Source organism: Ochlerotatus camptorhynchus, unplaced genomic scaffold, assembly GCF_037179485.1.
Source record: "Ochlerotatus camptorhynchus isolate MF236.1 unplaced genomic scaffold, CSIRO-AGI_Acam_v1.1 ptg000380l, whole genome shotgun sequence".
NCBI classification, from domain to species: Eukaryota; Metazoa; Arthropoda; class Insecta; order Diptera; family Culicidae; genus Ochlerotatus; species Ochlerotatus camptorhynchus.
Genome location: NW_027040868.1, coordinates 393,882 through 414,918, shown reverse-complemented (window position 1 = coordinate 414,918; position 21,037 = coordinate 393,882). Strand labels below are relative to the sequence as shown.

At 39.2% G+C, this 21,037-nt stretch overlaps 1 protein-coding gene across 1 annotated transcript; it reads right to left on the bottom strand.

Annotated features, from left to right (window-relative positions):
- Positions 1-691: 691 nt before the first annotated feature.
- On the bottom strand, positions 692-20,806 carry LOC135710403 (uncharacterized). The gene is made up of 6 exons (XM_065232970.1): positions 20,665-20,806; positions 20,427-20,579; positions 2,744-2,887; positions 2,164-2,682; positions 1,926-2,108; positions 692-1,867 (listed from the first exon to the last, which is right to left on the bottom strand). Exons 1-6 carry the CDS (start codon positions 20,788-20,790, stop codon positions 713-715), a joined length of 2,280 nt encoding a protein of 759 aa, XP_065089042.1. The 5' UTR covers positions 20,791-20,806; the 3' UTR covers positions 692-712.
- Between the last annotated feature and the right edge of the window lie 231 nt (positions 20,807-21,037).

Genomic DNA, 21,037 nt, shown 5'->3' with positions numbered 1-21,037 from the left:
ACCGTTGGAATTAAAATCGTCCATAATCAACCGTGAAGAAGGAAGTACCAATCATATATCTGAAAGTTGTTTGTGATTAACCGAGACTGTAGGAGGAATATATACAAAAGCAATTCAAATGTTCTTAGCTTCAATAATAGCCTGACATGTGACAACTTCTATACATGGGAATTGTAAAATATTAATTCTATAGAAGGAATGACACTTTTCAATTCCCAAAAGTACCCCTTCTCCACGCGATTCCTTATGACCAGTCGAATAATGTTAAAATAATAAAAAAAGGTCGATCGATATATGAAGAGAGCCAAGAGCAAATGCATCACAATCATTATTGTGAACAAAAAACTTGAAAGATATCGAACAGTGATCAAATCCCTGACGTCGTTTGGAAAATTATCCATCGAAGAAGATGATTGCTGCAAGGAGGGGCCATTCAATGTAATTTGCTCCAAGAGGGTCTTTACAGTAGGAAGCATTGCCAGAACAATGCTTTTCAGAGGATCAGAAATATCGAGATACTTGAGGATACCGTCCACAATGTCAGCAAATGAAAACCGCACCTACGTTAAAACATGAATGTAAATAAATATCAATTTGGAATAAAGAGCTAAAAAATGGTCGAAGAAAAGGTCTTTATTCCTGATGTGAGAACCATGAACCAATATGGCCTGTGATATCAGAATACAGAAACAGTAAATAATTGCGTATAATCTTATTGTTCATCCTCGTCTTCTTCTTGTTTGGTGTATGTGTAATAATGAGCATGCAAACCTTCCTGCTCCATTTCATTATCAATCCAGTCCCTAAAGAATGCGATGTCAGTGTAAGCGGCAGGCATGCCAGCCCTACCGCATCCTACGCCCCAGGACACCATACCAACGGCGTAATAACGAAATTCAAAATCATGTGGAACTAGATGCACTATCGGTGATCCTGCATCCCCTATACACGTGTCAAAACCAGCCACACCCCCTGCACAAATGAAGCTGCGATGTAATTTGAAGCTACGATTTTTCGTACCCTTGCGAAGAACTCGTTCACATTCAGATCGTTGGACGTACTGCAAGTCGATGCTCTTGAGAATTTGTTGATAGTTTGTGCGATCCTGTGGAGTGGAACCCCAGCCAGTAGCAATAACTTCACCGTTATCGATGACAAAGTTCTGAGGAGGAAGACAAACGGTGTTTATTGTTGAGCCTTGATCAAACTTGTCATCCAAGAACAATAGAGCAATATTGTTAACCAAAGTACTGGCTTTAAAATCGGGATGACTTTTGATCTTGGTCACCCGGCGTTCTTCATGGGGAATCGGTTCTCTGGTGCTGCCCATGTCCCATTCACCAGCACGAACAATCAACTTGTCTGGTGTCCTTCTGAACGATTTAACACATTCGGCGGAAGTTAGCACTATTTCTGGATCGATCAGTGAGCCACCACAGGTAAATCTAACCTTACCCTTTTCATTGACCATAATGGCAACCATCCAAGGGAACTCACCGAACTGCGATTCACCATCCTCACGACCGGTCGTTCCGAACTTTACTCCGTTCTCATTCCGATATCCGCAATCTTTTATAAGTTCATCTGACCCGGAACCTCCCTCCACTCCCTGTGCAGTAGTTAAACAACATACTTCATTTTGTTCACAGTCGTAAGCTGGGAAATCAGTTTTCTTATGACAATTTCCATCCAGCATACATTTTCCACCAATAGAATTACATGGAACTGGATCAACCGGAGGCTCTGTTTCTAGTTCGAATTGGATTTCTGCACAACAATTTAAACCTCCACAATTATTATTTGTATCGCTGTATTTTTTTCCTAGGCAACCTTCGATCCTACACGACCCTTTTCTATTGTAACATGCCTGAAATGATATAGCTTATTGTAGACAAATATTCATGAACTTACATTAAAGAAACTACCTTTCCTTCATTTCCAATATCCACAGGTTTACGAGTGGTTCTGGTGAAAACGCTTGTACTCGGAGTTGTAGTTGGAAGCGTTGCACAACATGCTAGACCTCCACATTCCTTATTTCGGTCTCTGTATGTAGTTCCCCTACACTGCTTTTTTGGAGTACATTTTCCGCTTCCTCCAGAACATGTCTAAAATGAACCTCCATCAAAATAAGTATCAGCAAACGTAAGTCTTGGAAATTACCTTGTTAATGAATTGATCTCTCCCATCTGTTGAATCTTGCATGCAGCATACATATCCTGATTCTTCGCATTGCGAAATTCTTAAATCCATTTGCAAAGAAGAAGAATTTGGACATGAATTCCCCTGTATGCAAGTACCACCAACTTCACTGCATGGATCAGTACCCTTTACTTTGTCCCTGGGACAGCAGGTCTGATTCCTTCCACTACAAACCGATACCCGCTTTTGTATTATATTAACACCGTCAGGTTTAACCAAACATTGATCATCTGATACACAAACAGTGTGATCATCGCATGCTTCGTACTGTTCGATTGAATTGATCTGAACGTCACTAGATACTGTCGATGGCGCCTTAATCATGCTTTCAGGACAACACGTGTATCCAGGAGAACTACAATCTGATGATCTAGATTCCAATAAACCGTCACCATCGGGATTTACTTTACATTGATCGTGTGGTACGCAAAGACTATCCAAATCGCATCTTTCCTTATCAGTTTGGTTTGACTCTTTACTCTGCAGTTGAAAATCAGATCTTAATGTGCGAATTAATTAAACTTTTATTATTGTAACATACCTTTCCAATTTTGTCGTTTGGACAACATTTGTAACCACTCCAATCACATTCATCGGTTTGTTTGAATTTCTTGTTATTGTGCTCATCCAGGTTGGCACCACAATTACTAGCTGGAACACATGTTCCTGTATTTTCCAAACATGGCTGAAAGAATAATGTCCGTACATGAAATTTTCGTTAAATTTTTGACATTCTCTATCGTTGAAAACTCAGCATCAAAAACATTATCTGTTATGTGTGACTTTTTGGGTTCTGCTTAGGTAATACCTTCTTTTATCAAACTATGTGGCGAAAATAGCAGAAAATGTGTTTGGATTGTTGTGGTAATCAACAGAGAAAGTCAATTAAGACAATTGATAAAGTTTGATTTGACCTATCGAAAAGTGACGCTAGTGTTCTTCTTTGTTTTACTAGAAGCTTTATTGACGCATTTTTCTGAGATCAACGGGCTTTATTATTCTTTAGAGTTTACATAAAAGTTTACATAATTTACAAACACAGAAAAAAAATCCAGGCTTTAATATATGCATTTGGGCCTCCTTTAACTCAGTCGGTAAAGGCGCAGCTATTAAGTAGGACTGGATTTAATTCCCGGCAGGACTAATTTTTATTTTACTTCCCTGATTATTGTGAATAATTGTTCTTTCCATACAATATACTATAACCGGTACAGGCATTACTGCTCCGAAAATGGATTTTTTACAGAAATCATTAATTGAAATGATTACTGCAATGCTTAAATCTTACTCCATGTCTGTTGCTATTCAAACTGGAGTAAAATTTGCAAACAATATCGTCATGATTTTGAAATTCAGTTTTGGATTTTAAATCATTATATATGCTAAATTGGAATGCTCGCCCTCTTAAAGATAATGAAGATGAACTATCTAACTTTTTGAGAGTTCATAACGTGCATATCGCCGTTCTAACTGAAACGTTCCTTAAACCTGACCATTAGGTTAAAGGGGCGCAAATTATTTCATTTATAGAAATGATCGCATTGATGGAGCCTGTGGTGGCGTTGCCATCATTGTTCATAGACGAATCAAAATTAAAATTCTTTCTTCATTTGAAACCAAAGTTTTTGAATCTTTGGGAATTTATGTTGAAACCAAATTTGAACAACTTACGTTTAAAGCAAAAGAATGTTCTCAAGGGTGACCTTCAGAAACTTAACCGTCATAGGTCTAAATTTTTCATTATTGGTGATTTCAATGCAAAACACTGCTCATGGAATAATGTTCAAAGCAATTCCAATGGTAATATTCTGTTTGATGATTGTTCTGCAGGTTATTACACTTTTCAATATCCAAACAGCCCAACATGCTTTTCTTCAGCAAGAAATCCCTCAACTATTGATTTGGTCTTAACTGATTCATGTCAAATTTGTAGCCAATTGGTTACCCATGCTGACTTCGGTTCTGATCACCTTCCAGTAACTTTTGAAATATCCCAAGAAATAATTTCAAATCCCAACAGCTCTACTTTCAATTAGCATAGAGCTAATTGGGAGCAATATCGAACATTTATGGAATATAGCTTTGATCCAAACATTCCTTTGCAAACCAAAGATGATGTTAATTATACTCTTGAATCTCTAACTACTTCTATAGTTGAAGGAAGAGCTGCCTCAGTGCCAAAATACGAGGTTAAATTCGATTCAATTATAATAGACGATGATCTTCAGCTCTTGATTCGTCTTAAAAATGTCCGTAGGAGACAAAATCAGAGAACACGTGATCCTTCCATGCAGGGTTTCTTCCACTCACTTGCTATAAAAAAATGTTTTTCGGAATTATGAAATCATGAAATAGTATAATGCTAATTAGTACATGTAAGCAGGCTTAGAGATGAACTAGCCTAAGGCTAAAAATCTCTTAAATAAAGAATTTAAAAAAAAATGTAAGCAGGCTTGCTTCCACTCACTTGCTATAAAAACATGATTTTCTGAATTTTGGAATCATTAGATGTTATAATCATAATTTTTACTTGTTAGATACAAGAAGAGGTTGAAAGGAAAGTGTTTGACACATTAAACCTGTCAAATTCGCTTTGAGATGGTCACAATCAGCGAATTTAAGACTCGCGAGCGCTCACTTTGTGTGAACGCTCACGAATCATAAAATCGCTTATTGTAACACACTGGTAGCGAAATTTACAGCTTTTATGAGTCAAACACTTTGCTTTCATCCGCATCTTATATCTAACAAGCACAAAATATCATTATAACATCGAATGATTTCAAAATTCAGAAAATCATTTTTTTTTTAGCAAGTGAGTGGAAGCAACCCTGCTTGTAAGTTACAAGAAGAGGTCATGAAGTATATGTTTGACACATAAAATTTGTCAATATTGCTTTGAGTGCATCACAATCAGCGATTTTACGACTCGTGAGCGCTCACTCTGAGTGCACGCTCACGAACAGGCTTGCTTCCTCACTTGCTATAGAAAATGATTTTTTTGATTTTTGAAATCATTATATGTTATAATGATATGTTGTACTTGTTAGATATAAGAAGAGGCTGAAAGGCAATTTTACGATTTTACGACTCGCGAGTGCTCACTCTGAGTGAGCGCTTAAGAATCATAAAATTGCTGATTTTAACACTCTGGAAGCGAAATTTACAGGTTTCATGTGTCAAACACTTGCCTTTCATTATAACACCTAATAATTTCAAAATTGAGAAAATCTTTTTTTTTATGATGATGATGATGATGGTCCCACCTCTTACCCCTACAAAGGTTTTAGCTGGACGATTTATCTTTAAGATAATTGAATAATATAGCAAGTGAGTGGAAGCAACCCTGCTCACGAATCACAAGATCGCTGATTGCGACGCTCTGAAATTGACAGGTTTTATGAGTCAAACACATACTTTACACCCTTTTCTTGTTACTTACTAGTACAACATATCATTATAACATCTAATGATTGTATAATTCCGAATAATATTTTTTTATAGCAAGTGAGTGGAAGCAACACTGCTACGATGAAAGTTATCTGGCGGGATTTGCAAAAACAAATTAAAAAGCGATTCTCTGCCCTGAGGAACCAAACTTTTGAAAATAATGTTTCTAAATTAGACCCGAGTTCCAAACCCTTTTGGAAACTCACAAAATTTTTGAAAAAGCTTCAAAAACCTATTCCAGCGCTTAAAGAAGGTGGTAAAATTTTGATCATAAATTCAGAAAAAGCTCAGAATCTTGCTAAGCAATTCGAGAGCTCCCATAATTTCAGTTTGGGTCTTACTAGTCCTATTGAGAATCAGGTTGCTCGGGATTATCTGAATATTTTCTCTCGAGAAAATTAAAACATATTGATTCCTTCGGGACTGATATGGACGAAGTAAGATCTGTAACTAAAATGTTTCATAATATGAAAGCTCCAGGTTATAATGGAATTTTCTATATCCTCATCAAAAAACTCCCAGAGAGTACCTTGTATTTCTTGGTAAAATTATTTAACAGATGTTTCCATTTGGCATACTGTCCTGATAAATGGAAAAATGCAAAAATTGTACCAATTTTGAAGCCGTATAAAATCCAGCTGAAGCTTCTAGCTACCGTCCAATAAATTTGCTTTCTTCAATAAGTAAACTTTTTGAAAAGATAATTTTAAATAGAATTATGCTTCACATCAATACGAACTCAATTTTTGCAGATGATCAGTTTGGGCCATGGGCATTCAACTACTCATCAACTCTTAAAAGTTAACAATTTAATTCAGTCAAACAAATCTGAAGGCTGCTCAACTGGAGTTGCTCTTCTAGACATAGAAATAGCATTCGAAAGCGTTTGATTTATAAGACTGCTTTGTATGCCCCGGAAGTGCTGAGCTCCTGAAGGGAACCCCCTAAACCCCAAGCTGCTGGTCTTGAACAACGGCAGCTTCCAGGGATGGCACTCAAGACCTTTGTAGGTTCCGGGTCTCAGGGCGTATAGGCGTGGGAGACTTTTCGGACACGGGAGAACCTACCCAACACTATGTAAATTGTTAAATACCTGTTTATTAGATTTGACGGTACATTGCGGGCGGTGGGCGGCGATGGTGATAGTTCGGAGGGGGCGCTGGTTCAGAGGACGCCGGTACAGTGTGTAACTAATGAAGACTTCCACCCGTTGCCGGGACGGCCGTCTTTACTAGTTTGCCGGACTAGCTCACCAAATAATAAAACTCAGGGTCGGCACAAAACCACGCTAGGAAAAGACTCAAGGCGAAACACTCCAACTATCGTAAAGGAAACCACACTAGATCGATTTCTTTGGTGCATGCAAAAGATGTTCGCGACACAAGCAAATTAGATTGAATTTTAAACTTTTAAAAATTTATTCAAAATGGAATTGGAACTTTTTTAGACACTTTTGACTCACTGTTCTCTCGTTGATGCTGCTCACTGCTACCACTGCCTCGTTGGTGGTGCACCACGTGGATCGCTGACCTCGTTCCCGCGCTCGGCCGACCGCCTAACACGCCTCCTCGATGAAACCGCTAGCTTCTTCGCACTTTCCGATGGTACGGTGCGTTGATGGAGTTTTTGGAGAGGACCGTATGGTGACGGACGGTCCGTTCGACAGCCTGGGAAGCGGTCTAGCGTGGATAGCACTCCGGAACTATTTGGCTTCTGACCGGTAGCTACAAACTATCACTGCACGCTCTTCAACACGTGTCGTTTAGAAAAAAAATGTCCAAAAGATTCACAGGACCACTTTCTAAGTTTGCGGAACACGGTTGGAATTGGGCACAACGTTACTCGAATGCGAGAACACTCCTTGACGTTTAGCGACCGATCAAAGGTAACGCGGCAAAAGAACTTCTGTTATTATTTTTTTTTAGAAAATTTTGTCGAACACTCCGTATAACTTCACTTCCCAGGATTAAGAGACTTTTGTGGGGGTGAAGTGAGCTTATATAGCTTTGCCAAGATAAGTTAGGTAGCATTCCAACTCATCGTACGATCATCACGCCATCCTCGATCGCCTGAGTCTGCGCGCCTTCGGCTCACTTCGTGCGTTCGAGCAGTTGGGTTCGAGTATCGGCAGCCCGGTCGAATTCGAACATGCGAGTCGCCCTAACACTACCTAGATTTTAGATGGCCCTAGCTGCTTCTACAATGCTCAAAAGAGATACAATCCGTCTCATTTGGCAGCACATCCCATATTTTTGCACCATGCTAGTCTTCTGAAATTGTTTTTTTTTTCCAGGACAGCGTGACAACGAATTATATCCTCTTTCAGCATGATAATTTCAAAATTTAATTTAATTTCATTTATTGCATTTAATCGTCTTTTTCTTTATATAATTTAAACTTTCTTTGCATGATTATTTACATTTACTGACAATATTCCTGTAGATATTAGTTCAAATTTCTCACCAAGCCATCATTTCTAGGTGGAAACTTCTTCGAAGGTTACAATGTCCTCCTCCTCGGGGAAAAATTACCTTGTTTGGGTAATTTTTCGAACAGAATTCATGTAATAAATCAAGCTATAACGTCATTCAAATAGATACACCACTGGATATAGGGTCTGGATCAAAATATTTATTAATCCTTGTTATCATGCGTTTTGTGAACTCTTATTTTGTTTTTCAACGTGATTAACGATTCGATTTTATTTTAAAAATTTTCATCAATCATAACCTTGCTTTTAAGAAATCAACTCTCTCAAAAAGCTATGCTGCGTTGTTGCGTTATTGACTCCCTCCATTCAGGAGGAACAAATTTAGGCTCAAATTGCCTAGGAAAATTATTCTCAATCACTCTCTCTTTCGATCGGGTACCCTATCCTAAACCTAACTCATCCATACATCCTCATTCACACCTAAACTTACTACTAACTGTACACCCTAAAATAACGACTTAACCTGTACACTATTAGTCCACTTAACCTATATTGTAGCCATGGGACTTTAGACGCAATTGTCTGAAGGTAATCTGGAGGTTTTAGACACAATTATCTAAGAAACAACTTATTTAAAAAAAATGTTATCTTTCAAAATAGTCTCTACAGTCCGGATCAGAAATTGTGCTCGTTCATTCGGGGTCATATACGTTCATCGTCGTTAGACTCCGTATCAATTTAGAAGGTTGTACCTTTTACTGACCGTCAGCGGCGTTTTGCCTCAGGTCTCCAGCGAATCCAGAGCAAACAATTCTCATACCTACTGTATTAACCTAGTAAATTGTAAAAATAAACTAAGATCTGTGCTAAATTTAACAGAACCGATTGTTAAGAACTATAATTGGTTATTTTCGAAGTTCGAATATTACTGTCAAATTAATTCGGATACAATCATCAGATCGTGATCAACGTGATTCTTGAAAACAACATTTTCAATTTTGGGAGGAAAATTGTGAAAATTTATTTGTTTAATGGGGAATAGTGACACGAGCTTTCGAACATGACTCTATTGTTGTGTGACTTTGTTTTGTTTTCTTTTTTAGCCATCAATCGAGAGTATTTAGACGAGACTGACCTACTTTCTACGACGGTTGTTTACCTACGAAAACGAAGATTTTGGTTCCATGTATGCAGTTTTTAACCTATTCTAAACCTGAAGGAATTATCATCGGAGCAGGTTCTCGTCTGTTGCTGTTTCGACGAAATAGAGATTAACCTGGCTTAAGATGCGACGCATGCCAAATTCCTAGAGATTTTCCGTTCGGATCCTCAACTTCGTACGAGGAGGAACCAAGTTTAGATTTGATTCGGGCAGGAAGATACATTGCTCCATACTTCGCGTTATAATTCTGAACAGCGCTCGACTGTCTCATATTCCTATAGTAGACTTGCTGACCTAGCTCTAAATCTTTCGCATATTGACGATGTCTCAGATTGTACCGTTGTTTACTTGACTCATGGGCATCCTTAAGATTCTTTTCAACGATCTCATAAATCCTATCGAAAAGTTTCCTCTGATTATCTGAACGCTGTTCAAGGGTTTGATCATTCTCTGCGGGTAGATCCTTATGATCCGAGCCTTTAACAAAGAGCTCGTGACCATGAGTTATGAAGAACGGGGTCATTTTAGTCACGGAATGGACGGAGGAGTTTAAGATGGTTTCAATTTCCGACAGTTTTGAATCCCATAACCTTTGGTCTTCCTTGACATAGGTCCTTATGGCAGCATTCACTGTGCGATTAACCCTTTCTACGGGGTTTGCTTGAGAATGATATTTGGCGTTTAACCAATGTCGAATATTGAACCGCTCCAACAAGGACTTGAACTCTTTAGATAGGAAACATGACGCGTTATCTGTTATGATAACTTCAGGGGTGGAGTTTCGAAAGAACCACTGATCGCGGACTATACGACACATAGACACACTATCGATCTTGCGGATGGGGGTGAGCATAATCCACTTGCTAAATAAATCGAGTACTACCAGAATATGTTGGTTGCCCTTTTTGCTTCGAGGCAAGGGACCAATGAAATCCATCGCAATTATTTGCCATGGGTGTTTTGTGATCCTTTGATCACCCATCAAGGGGACTACGGGTACAGAAGCACCTTTGACTTCCTTACACGTACTACAATTATGAATGTGTTCGCGTACTTCTGCGGCTAACCTTGGCCAATAGTATCGCTGCTTTATGCGATCAATCGTCTTGTCTACGCCAAGATGCATTGACTCATTGTGGTGAAGACGGATTAAATCTTCTCTATCTTCAGGGGGAGGAACTAACTTCCATTCATACCGATGATCGTATGGAAGATTGGGAGTGGAAACGAATTTCCAGAGGTTGCCGTCTTCTATGCGAAAATCGACAAAATCATCGGGACTGTCCTGAACCTTTTTGAGAGTGGTCTCATACCAAGAAGAAGTCGACCTAGTGCAGACAAGTGCAACGCTCCTCGAAAGGGCGTCTGGGACTATGTTGTCCCTGCCTTTTCTATGTATGATTTTCATGTCATACTGCTGCAAAGATAGGCACCAACGACTGCAGCGTGATGCTGTTTTCCACTTAGTGGTCATTATGTGAGACAAAGCTGACGAGTCAGTTATCAAAGTAAAGTGGGCTCCTTCTACATACCCTCGAAATGCTTCGATAGCTAACAACGCCGCTAAAGTCTCCTTCTCACACGCATGATAGTTGCGTTGAGGTGTGGTGAGTTTGTGGGAGAAGTAAGAAATTACTCTTTCGGAGCCATCTTGCTCTTGAGTAAGTATACCGGCAACCGCTACGTCGCTGGCGTCAGTTTGTATGCAGAATTCCTTAGAAAAGTCGGGACTCATGAGGATGGGAGCTGAGATGAGCTTTTCTTTAATAACACAGAAAGCTTCTTCAGCTCGTTCATTCCATCCCAGAACTTTACTTTTTGTTTTTAAAAGATCGGTCAGTGGGGTAGTAGATCCACTGAAATCCTCTATAAATCTACGGTAATAATTACACATACCTAAAAATCTACGTAATTTGGTAATTGTTGTTGGGCGCTCATATTCCACTACAGCTTTAACCTTTTCTGGATTCGGACGTAATCCTTGAGTGGACAGCAAGTAACCTAAGAAAGGCAATTCATGTACGCCGAATTTAGATTTCTCTAAATTTATTGCCAGATTTGCTGCCTTTAAACGACGTGCGACTTCTTTGAGCAACAAGACGTGCTCTTCAAAGGTCTCACTTACGATGACTATGTCATCTAAGTATACAAACACTCGGGGTTCCAGTTCACCATGCCCCAAGACTTGGTCCATAAGACGAGACAATGTCGCTGGACTGTTGACCAAGCCAAAGGGTAGCCTGGTGAACTGAAACATCCCTTTTCCTTGGACGCTGAATGCTGTATACCGACGAGAAGAAGACTCAAGAGGAATTTGCAAAAATGCTTCAGACAGGTCGATGGTGCTAAGGTAATTCGCTCGAGGTAATTGGCCTAATATTCTACCGGGGTGAGGTAGAGGATACGCATCCCGTACTGTGCGTTCATTTATCTTGCGAGCATCAAGACATAAGCGGACTTTTCCCGTGGGTTTGATGACCGGAACGACGTTGAGAGACCAATCTGAGTGACACCTTTCGATTATTCCTATCCGGAGCATCCGTTCGAGTTCTTCAGCAACCTTCTGATGAATTTTCGGTGACACAGTGTAAGGGTACTGACGAACTGCGGGCTTGTTTTTCCATTCGTCTTGAATGTCTATACGATGAGTAATAAGTGGGGTTGACGAAATTTCTTCAGGGATCGCTACTTTGAAACGGGTTTTGATCTCCTCGAGTTGCGCTAATTCGGTCTCGGACAAAGATGGCCGTGACTCTTCAGGGATTGGGTTCATTTCTTCAATTAACGCACTTTGTTGAATGGACGGAGAAATACCGAATCGTTTCCAAAAATCCATCCCAAGGATGCAATCAACCACCAAATTTTCTATAACTAGAGTTGAAAGTATTCGAACTTGATTGTCGAATGTAAAAGGTATATACAATTTTCCAAGTACCATTAACTGCGTCCCACTAGCGGAACGTATTTCAATTGGGGTTTTCAAAACGTGTAGCTTGGTGTTGTTTAATTTTTGATAAATTCGGTCACTAATTAGGGTTATATTACTACCTGAATCAAGTAAACCTTTGGTTACATAACCATATAATTTTACTTTAGCGTAAGGCCTATTATCATTAGGAACTGAATTAGTAATAACTTGTACATTAGGACCTCCTTTAGAATACATGTCCTCTAAAGATGGTTCCCAAAATTCGAAAGGAGTAACGGAATCTTCAAAAGAATTTATGCGGATGACGTTGACGACCGGCGACTTTCGATCGTCTGAAAGCCGTTTTTTTTACAATACGGACAGTTTTGGGTGTCGAATCCTTTAAATCCGCACATTCTACAAAAAAGACCTTTACTCGATCGGCACTGATCTATTGTGTGGTTGGTAAATCTACAATAAATACATTGATTCATCTCAGGGGGTTTGTGAGCAGCAATCAAACTGTCTAAGGAACGGATATTGTTCGAGTTTCCTTCCTGAGGATTTTCTCGTCCTGGAGAAGGCTTTGGTTCAGATTTGTTGCATGACAAACCGTTTGGTTTTGTGTTGGATTTGGGCTGTTCCTTATTTTGTTTGTAATTATTATTGCTCTGAGGTGGTTTTTGTTTCTTAGAATCAGACTCAGGGTTTTGTCGTGGGTTAGAAATTTGTTTATTCTCCTGATTCCGCGGTTTAAATTCATTTACAACGTTGGTTGATTTTTCAGAGCCAAACATTTTGTTGTAAAGCGAAAAATTTGAAGCATCAATCTGACGACCTGCATCAACCAATTGTTGAAGAGTCTCAGTGGATTTCCATAAAAGATACTTTTTATAATCACCTCGCATATTTCGTTTAACTACATCTAACATTTCTGAGTCATTCATCGGAATAGTCATAGATCGAAACAATTTTTCCATGTCGTAGTAATAATCTTGAAAAGACTCGTTTCTCTGTTGTCGACGTTGATATATTTTTGAGCGCACTAGAGAATCTAACTCTGGATGCACGAACGATTTTCTCAGCTCCTCAACCATGTGGTTCCAGTCTCTCAAATAGCCTTTAGAACTCATCGACATGAACCAATTCAAAGCAGGACCAGTGAACAAGTGGAAGGCTGAGTCGAACAGTTCTTGCTCTGAGATCCTCTCAGCGAGCGACAACTGCTGGACTAACACCAGAAACTCATTCAAATTGCTGCCTTGATCGGTGCCTGCGTATTTGTCTATTTTCCATTTGGAAACTGGCAACGACTTGTGGCTGTATGATGACTGAGGTGGAACAGTCGGCAGACGAGGGGGTACGAGTGGAATCGGAGGAATCGTTGGGATCAACGTTGTTGGAACAAAGGGGTTTGGATTCGAAATCGGTGGAATAACTGATGCAGATGGTGTTGTTGTAACTACCGGGATAGACATCGAATGCGGAACATGCAGCGGGTTGTACGGAGCAGGCTGATAATATGTATTAAAATATCCTACTGGATTTGTGCCATACACATTTGGATGCCATCTATCTGCTGGGTTCGCGAAGAATGATGCAGCTGAAATCGGAGTGGGGTAACTATAACCTGTTGTTATCGGTGGGTAACCGCCGAAATAATATGGGTTTGACAACGGGATTGAAACACTTGGGAGCGAAGAAGTAATCGTGGTAGTAGATGTACTAGCAAAATTAAGCGAAGATACTACCGGTGGGTTCGGAATACTAACTGATGTAGTGACTCTTGGCACGTTCAAAACGTTCACAACCGTTGTTGGTGGATTCAAAAATCGAGCACTTGAAATTGCGGTTATGTTCACCGACTGTGTGGTGGGTAAGGTGGATGTCAATTGTGTGGTGAGCTTTGCTTGTGTTTTCTGCTTCAAAGTTCGCAACAAGTATAACTCATGTTCGAAAGTCAACATGGCTTCCCGGAAATCCTTTTTGAAATCACCGGAACTGTTTGTGACATTCATACAACCTAACCTCTGCAAACATTGAACTAAATCTTCGTCTTCAGGATCTAACAGTCCGACGGCATTTTCATTTTCGACTAACGGGTTTGGTGGAAGACCAGGAGATGGGTTTGGGTTCGAATTGGATGTAGTTGTAGGAACTGTTAGCAAGTCCGTCAAGAAAAAATCACTTTCGGAACTCAATGTCCTTTGACGAGTTCGCTTTTTGTAGAAGAAAAAGTTCAACATCTCAAAAACCTTCTCGAGAACCATTTTCAAATTCTGCTGCCTAATTTCATCTACAAGTGGAAATAATCGACCAACACGAGCACCTAAATGCAGGAGAGTCGATTGACAACGTGGTGGAGCTGTTTGCGCGCCAACCAAACTTTCTAGCACTTGATTGTATTTTTCTATGCAACATGAATAATCAACTTCTGGATCTAATTTGTACATAACCTGTAATGTCGTATTCGATTGCCTTTCCTGTTTCAACGCTTCCCTCAAATTACCACGTTTTCTAGCCATTCGTGCACCTTCTTCCCAAACTATTCCTCGAATCTGTAGCTCATAATCTAATTCATCTTCGTTGAGAAAATCGACCCGAAGGTCACTAAAATGCGCCTGCAAGTCATCGAAACTAGAAATCGCATTACTGTTCTCCATCGTTACTGCTTGTGCGTATGGAATCACGAGCAAAATTAAATAAAATTTTAGAAAAACACCAAAGGAGAATCAAAACTGATCTGCTTCGCAACAATAGGCAAATTTAGTAGAGAACACTTCAATGCAAAGAGATGAGAAATCGTATCGAATCACGTGATTTTGTTTTTTTAGAGTTTCACTTTGCCTGATAACAAAAGATGATTTTCTGGGCTGCTTTTCGTTAGCAGTTTTTTTCCCGTATTTGCAAATGATCAAACGGACCTTTTAACACTCGGTGCACTATTGGAATTGAAATTAAAACTCAATTCAATCACGAACACTTTTGAAGAGGATCGTGAGTCTCCTCTAGCGCGGTGAAAATTGTGGGAGAAGCCACACAATTTTCTGAATATTTTTTAACGAGGATCGCCAATTGTAACTAATGAAGACTTCCACCCGTTGCCGGGACGGCCGTCTTTACTAGTTTGCCGGACTAGCTCACCAAATAATAAAACTCAGGGTCGGCACAAAACCACGCTAGGAAAAGACTCAAGGCGAAACACTCCAACCATCGTAAAGGAAACCACACTAGATCGATTTCTTTGGTGCATGCAAAAGATGTTCGCGACACAAGCAAATTAGATTGAATTTTAAACTTTTAAAAATTTATTCAAAATGGAATTGGAACTTTTTTAGACACTTTTGACTCACTGTTCTCTCGTTGATGCTGCTCACTGCTACCACTGCCTCGTTGGTGGTGCACCACGTGGATCGCTGACCTCGTTCCCGCGCTCGGCCGACCGCCTAACACGCCTCCTCGATGAAACCGCTAGCTTCTTCGCACTTTCCGATGGTACGGTGCGTTGATGGAGTTTTTGGAGAGGACCGTATGGTGACGGACGGTCCGTTCGACAGCCTGGGAAGCGGTCTAGCGTGGATAGCACTCCGGAACTATTTGGCTTCTGACCGGTAGCTACAAACTATCACTGCACGCTCTTCAACACGTGTCGTTTAGAAAAAAATGTCCAAAAGATTCACAGGACCACTTTCTAAGTTTGCGGAACACGGTTGGAATTGGGCACAACGTTACTCGAATGCGAGAACACTCCTTGACGTTTAGCGACCGATCAAAGGTAACGCGGCAAAAGAACTTCTGTTATTATTTTTTTTTAGAAAATTTTGTCGAACACTCCGTATAACTTCACTTCCCAGGATTAAGAGACTTTTGTGGGGGTGAAGTGAGCTTATATAGCTTTGCCAAGATAAGTTAGGTAGCATTCCAACTCATCGTACGATCATCACGCCATCCTCGATCGCCTGAGTCTGCGCGCCTTCGGCTCACTTCGTGCGTTCGAGCAGTTGGGTTCGAGTATCGGCAGCCCGGTCGAATTCGAACATGCGAGTCGCCCTAACACTACCTAGATTTTAGATGGCCCTAGCTGCTTCTACAATGCTCAAAAGAGATACAATCCGTCTCATTTGGCAGCACATCCCATATTTTTGCACCATGCTAGTCTTCTGAAATTGTTTTTTTTTCCAGGACAGCGTGACAACGAATTATATCCTCTTTCAGCATGATAATTTCAAAATTTAATTTAATTTCATTTATTGCATTTAATCGTCTTTTTCTTTATATAATTTAAACTTTCTTTGCATGATTATTTACATTTACTGACAATATTCCTGTAGATATTAGTTCAAATTTCTCACCAAGCCATCATTTCTAGGTGGAAACTTCTTCGAAGGTTACAAGTGCGGGCGGTGGGCGCCGATGGCAACGGTGCAGGTGAGACTTTGGGGTGAAGTGGAGATGAACGTGATGGCGGCCACTACATGGGCCGAGCTAATGGCCACGACCAGGGTGATCTCTTGGTGCCGGCGAAGCTAGTAGGACTTCGCGGGGTACTCGGTGACGCAGTGACCAGTGGTATTTCTCGTCCGTAGCTCGGTAGCAACCCACACAAAGGCGGTGGCTCCGATCAAGGCGTGCTATTGTGGTGGCTGGCCGGTGGGGACGCCACTGGACAGGGCTTGGCACTAGTAATAGCCAAGACAATGGCGGCGGTGATGGAGGTTGACTGTTCGCCTGAGGCCAGATGCGGGCCGGATCCCCGGCAGCGTAGGTGCTCGTTAGCGTTACCGACGCGATGAATGTTGCTTGGCGGAGCAGGCACGGAAGGTCATCCAACACAGCTTTTTCTAAGACCGTTCGTGGTAAGGCGAAGCCACGACGTCGAGGTGGCAGAAATTGGTCACTTAGACTCTTCGTCCGTGAACTACACGAACAAGGTTCACTCCGTGATCTCCTTTCTGTAGCTCGATCCCGACTGCCTTCGCACCGTTGTCGTTCTCTGCTCCCGATCATGCGCTCACTGGCTCTCCCCCGAGAGAGTTTCTGCCCCAACTTCATTCAGGTTCAGTGGATTCCATCCACCCACCATTAGCACTCACACATTAGCTGTTCGGTCACTCTTCTGATCTCAGCCGCCCGCGCATTCAAACTTGCCGTTACAAATCGGAATAAATCAATTCCCTAATATAAACATTCTATCTCTTCCGTGTTATTTAATTTTTAAGTCAGCAATGTTACCCGCTGGTAACAGATTGCTACATTGAAAAAGTTTAATTTACCAGTCTATATTATGAAATTAGTTCAAAATTATTTAACTGGTAGAACTCTGCGGGGAAATTATCAAATTTCCTAATCTTAACGACTAACTGTTAGAGCAGGAGTTCCTCAGGGTAGCATTATTGAGCCTATATTGTATAACATTTTCACTTCGGACCTCCCTGATTTGCCACAAATCTTAGGTCGCTGATGACACAGGTATTTCCGCTAAAGGAAGAAGTATTCGTGTTATTTGCAGTAGACTGCAGAAAAGCTTAGATATTTTCTCTTCTTATTTACAAAAATGGAAGATTTCTCCCAACGCTTCCAAAACTCAACTTATAATATTTCCACATAAGCCTAGAGCTTCCTTTTTGAAACCTAATATTAGTCACATAGTCACTATGAACGGAGTTCCAATTTCGTGGTCAAACCAAGTGAAATATCTTGGATTAATACTTGACCAAAAATTAACTTTTGAAGATCACATTGAGGGCATTCAAGCCAAATGTAACAAATATATAAAATGTTTGAATCCTCTTATAAACAGGAAGTCCAAACTGACGAATAAACTTCTAATATTTAAACAAGTTCTCAGATCGACCTTGCTTTAAGCTGTGCCTATATGGTCTAGTTGTAGTACTACCAGGGAAAAAGCACTTCAAAGGATTCAGAACAAAGTTCTGAAGATAATTTTGATGTTGCCTCCCTGGTACAGTACTACCGAGGTACATAGAATTTCGAATTTTGAGACTTTAGAACAAATGTCCAACAAAATAATTAATAATTTCAGGCAAAAATCGTTGCAATCCTCAATTGTAACGATTAATTCCCTTTAAACTTAGATAAGATTTAGTTTTAGTTTTTAGTTTTAAGATTTCAATTGTTGTACTGACATGCAGGTTTTAAAAAACTGTTTAAAATACTGAATTGCCAAGGCAGGAACAATTTAAAATCACTTAGATATATATATATCATAACAATTAAGGCTGGTAAGTTACTGTAGTAGCTGGAGCACCTAGGTTAAAATTAAATGTAATTTATTTTGAATTTGGAACAAATAAAGAGTTAAATAAACAGCATGGTTGTAGTTTGCCTCGATTAGTTGCATATCCAGATTAAACCAGTAAATAATGCTTAAGAGAATTTAGACAATTCACTGTTGCTTTTAATTTTAGCGAGAAAACACCTTGATTTCCTTAACTGGTGCATTTTACCCCAGAAACCAATGCCTATAAGAAACACTGTGTTATGCAATCATCACTCGAAGTATAGCGGATGTTTTCACTCAGTGTAGAGGACGACGAGGAAAGACTGACACTATTTGGATTATTAAAACAATCTACTCTTGAAAAAAAATGTGTTATTTGTTTTAAACCTTGGCTCACTCAACAAACTCTTTTCTTTATTACAGCGCTCCTAGTGGACGTTTTCGGAAGCTTTTGACGTCCATTTGTTGACAACAACAATAACAAAAGCAGTATTATTTTTTTTTAGATCAGATATACTCTTATGAAAAATGCAAACTTGTGGAATAATAAAAAACTACGGGCCAGTGCTGAGATTTATCAGATCAGAGATTGACAAAATTGTTTTTCACATAGACATTGATAGACTTGATCCTTAAAAAAACCTTTGTCAAATTCTCATTAATTTTTTCGTCAATGGCATAGCTTCAAAAAGTGTAATTTCGTGCATTCTGAGTCACTTTATTGTTATTCAAGCAGTTCAGGACGTAGATGCTTGTTCATTTTAACGGCTCCATGTAATTGTTTTGCTCAAGTCATTTAATTTTGTTTGAAATTTAGCTAATACAAAAATCTGCAGATGTTCGTCACTAACACAAAGTGTAGAACAAAAACTTTTGGTCAAATTTTGTAACTTTTTGTTAGTACGTTTTTTTGTGTATTTTTTTTTTTCACAGAAAATGTTTTAATTGTCTCAAACATTGTTGTTTGAAAATAAATTTCATGAAACACATTTTAAAATTTCAAAAAATATCACAAAAGCTTTTGTTGTACGATTTTTGTTAATTTTTAACTGCCCATAATTTTAAACATTGCAAAAGATTGCATTTTTCAGGAGTTTTTTTTTTAATAAAAATGTCAAAAATCGAAAAAAAGCATGCACTTTTATTTGCACCATCTTACTGCTGCAATAGTTAGGTAAATAATAGTTGCATTATAACACATGCTTTCGGTAACGTGGAGGTTAAGGTAGTGATAACCGTTGTTAGAACTATTCCACAGTCTCAGACAGTATATGAGCAAGTCAAAAGCACACTCTTTTACCTGTGGATTTGAGGAAATGCCTCAAAACCCCTCACCCATCAAAGTGTGAGTTACGTAAATGAGTGCACATTTGATTAGTATTGTCGCATTAATAGCCCTTTCCTCAATTCAACCTCTGTTCAGTTTTCACACTGCCGTACTCTACCGGAACTATCAGTCTATACTCTTCAGAACTTTCTCTAGCTAATAAATTATCGCACTAAAATCCTTCCAACTCTGAAAATCGTAAACTTCACGTATGAAGTAACAAAACACTTTGATTGAATTATTTTCTCTATCAATTTATCTCAGACGTTATTTTGATCAGAAATGCCGTTTCTGTGAAAAATTTCAAAGACGTAATTTTTAGAACTTTCACAAAATTCAAAACATCTGAATTTTTGCAAAAATGTTATTGATTGCCCATAACAATTATGAAATTATGAAAAGTTTCAAGCAAATTGGATAAGGTTGAGTTTTTTGGATTCGCCGTTTGGCATATTGATGGGTTGAAAAAACAACCCTACAAATTCTTATAGATTTGATACTATGCATAATGTTCCCTTGTACCAAATCAAGTAATTTTGCTTTCCCCTTATCTGCATTCGACAATGATTGATGTATTATATTTCAATCCCTCAACATAACACGTTGTTTCCAAATGCAAGCTCAAATTAATCACAAAGAAAAAACTCTCGAACTCAGATATGATCTATATGAAGCCTTGTTTATCACTACATGCTAAAAACTTACCGTTTCCTTTGAACAGCACTTCAAGAAATAATCTTCACAGACATCCGAGAATCGCAAATCAATTACGCCATTTCCATCGATGTTAATTATGCTATCATGACAGAGATATCCATATACGCACACACCTTCCTTACCATTAGCTAGATCACACGGCTATTAAATTAATCAGAATAAAAACAAAAATGTTCTATTAATAACACCAAGAAAACACAATAATATGCTCCCAAATAATACTCACCTGATTGGGAAAATCTTGCGGAAACATAGAGGTTTTATTTGAAAATGCCCCATTTGGAAGAAGCAAATTGATAATTCCAAATAAGAGAACAGTTTTTCGAGACGAAACTCTCATTGCAGCCTCCATCGCGTTCGTACTATCCAAGAATGAAAGTAAATCTGGCTATAAATGGCTCATCACTACAAAAGTTTAACTCTGAGGATTCCCCGTTTAGCGATAGGAAAGCGGCATGTATCAGTATAGCTTACTCTTGCGATTTACACTTTCCAAAAAGTATTGGTATCATGAAGGAAAAGGTCTTGCAAAATTTCGATCCTTTATATTTATTTTTATTTTAATGGGTAAATAATAAATACAAGATCCTGAGAGCATA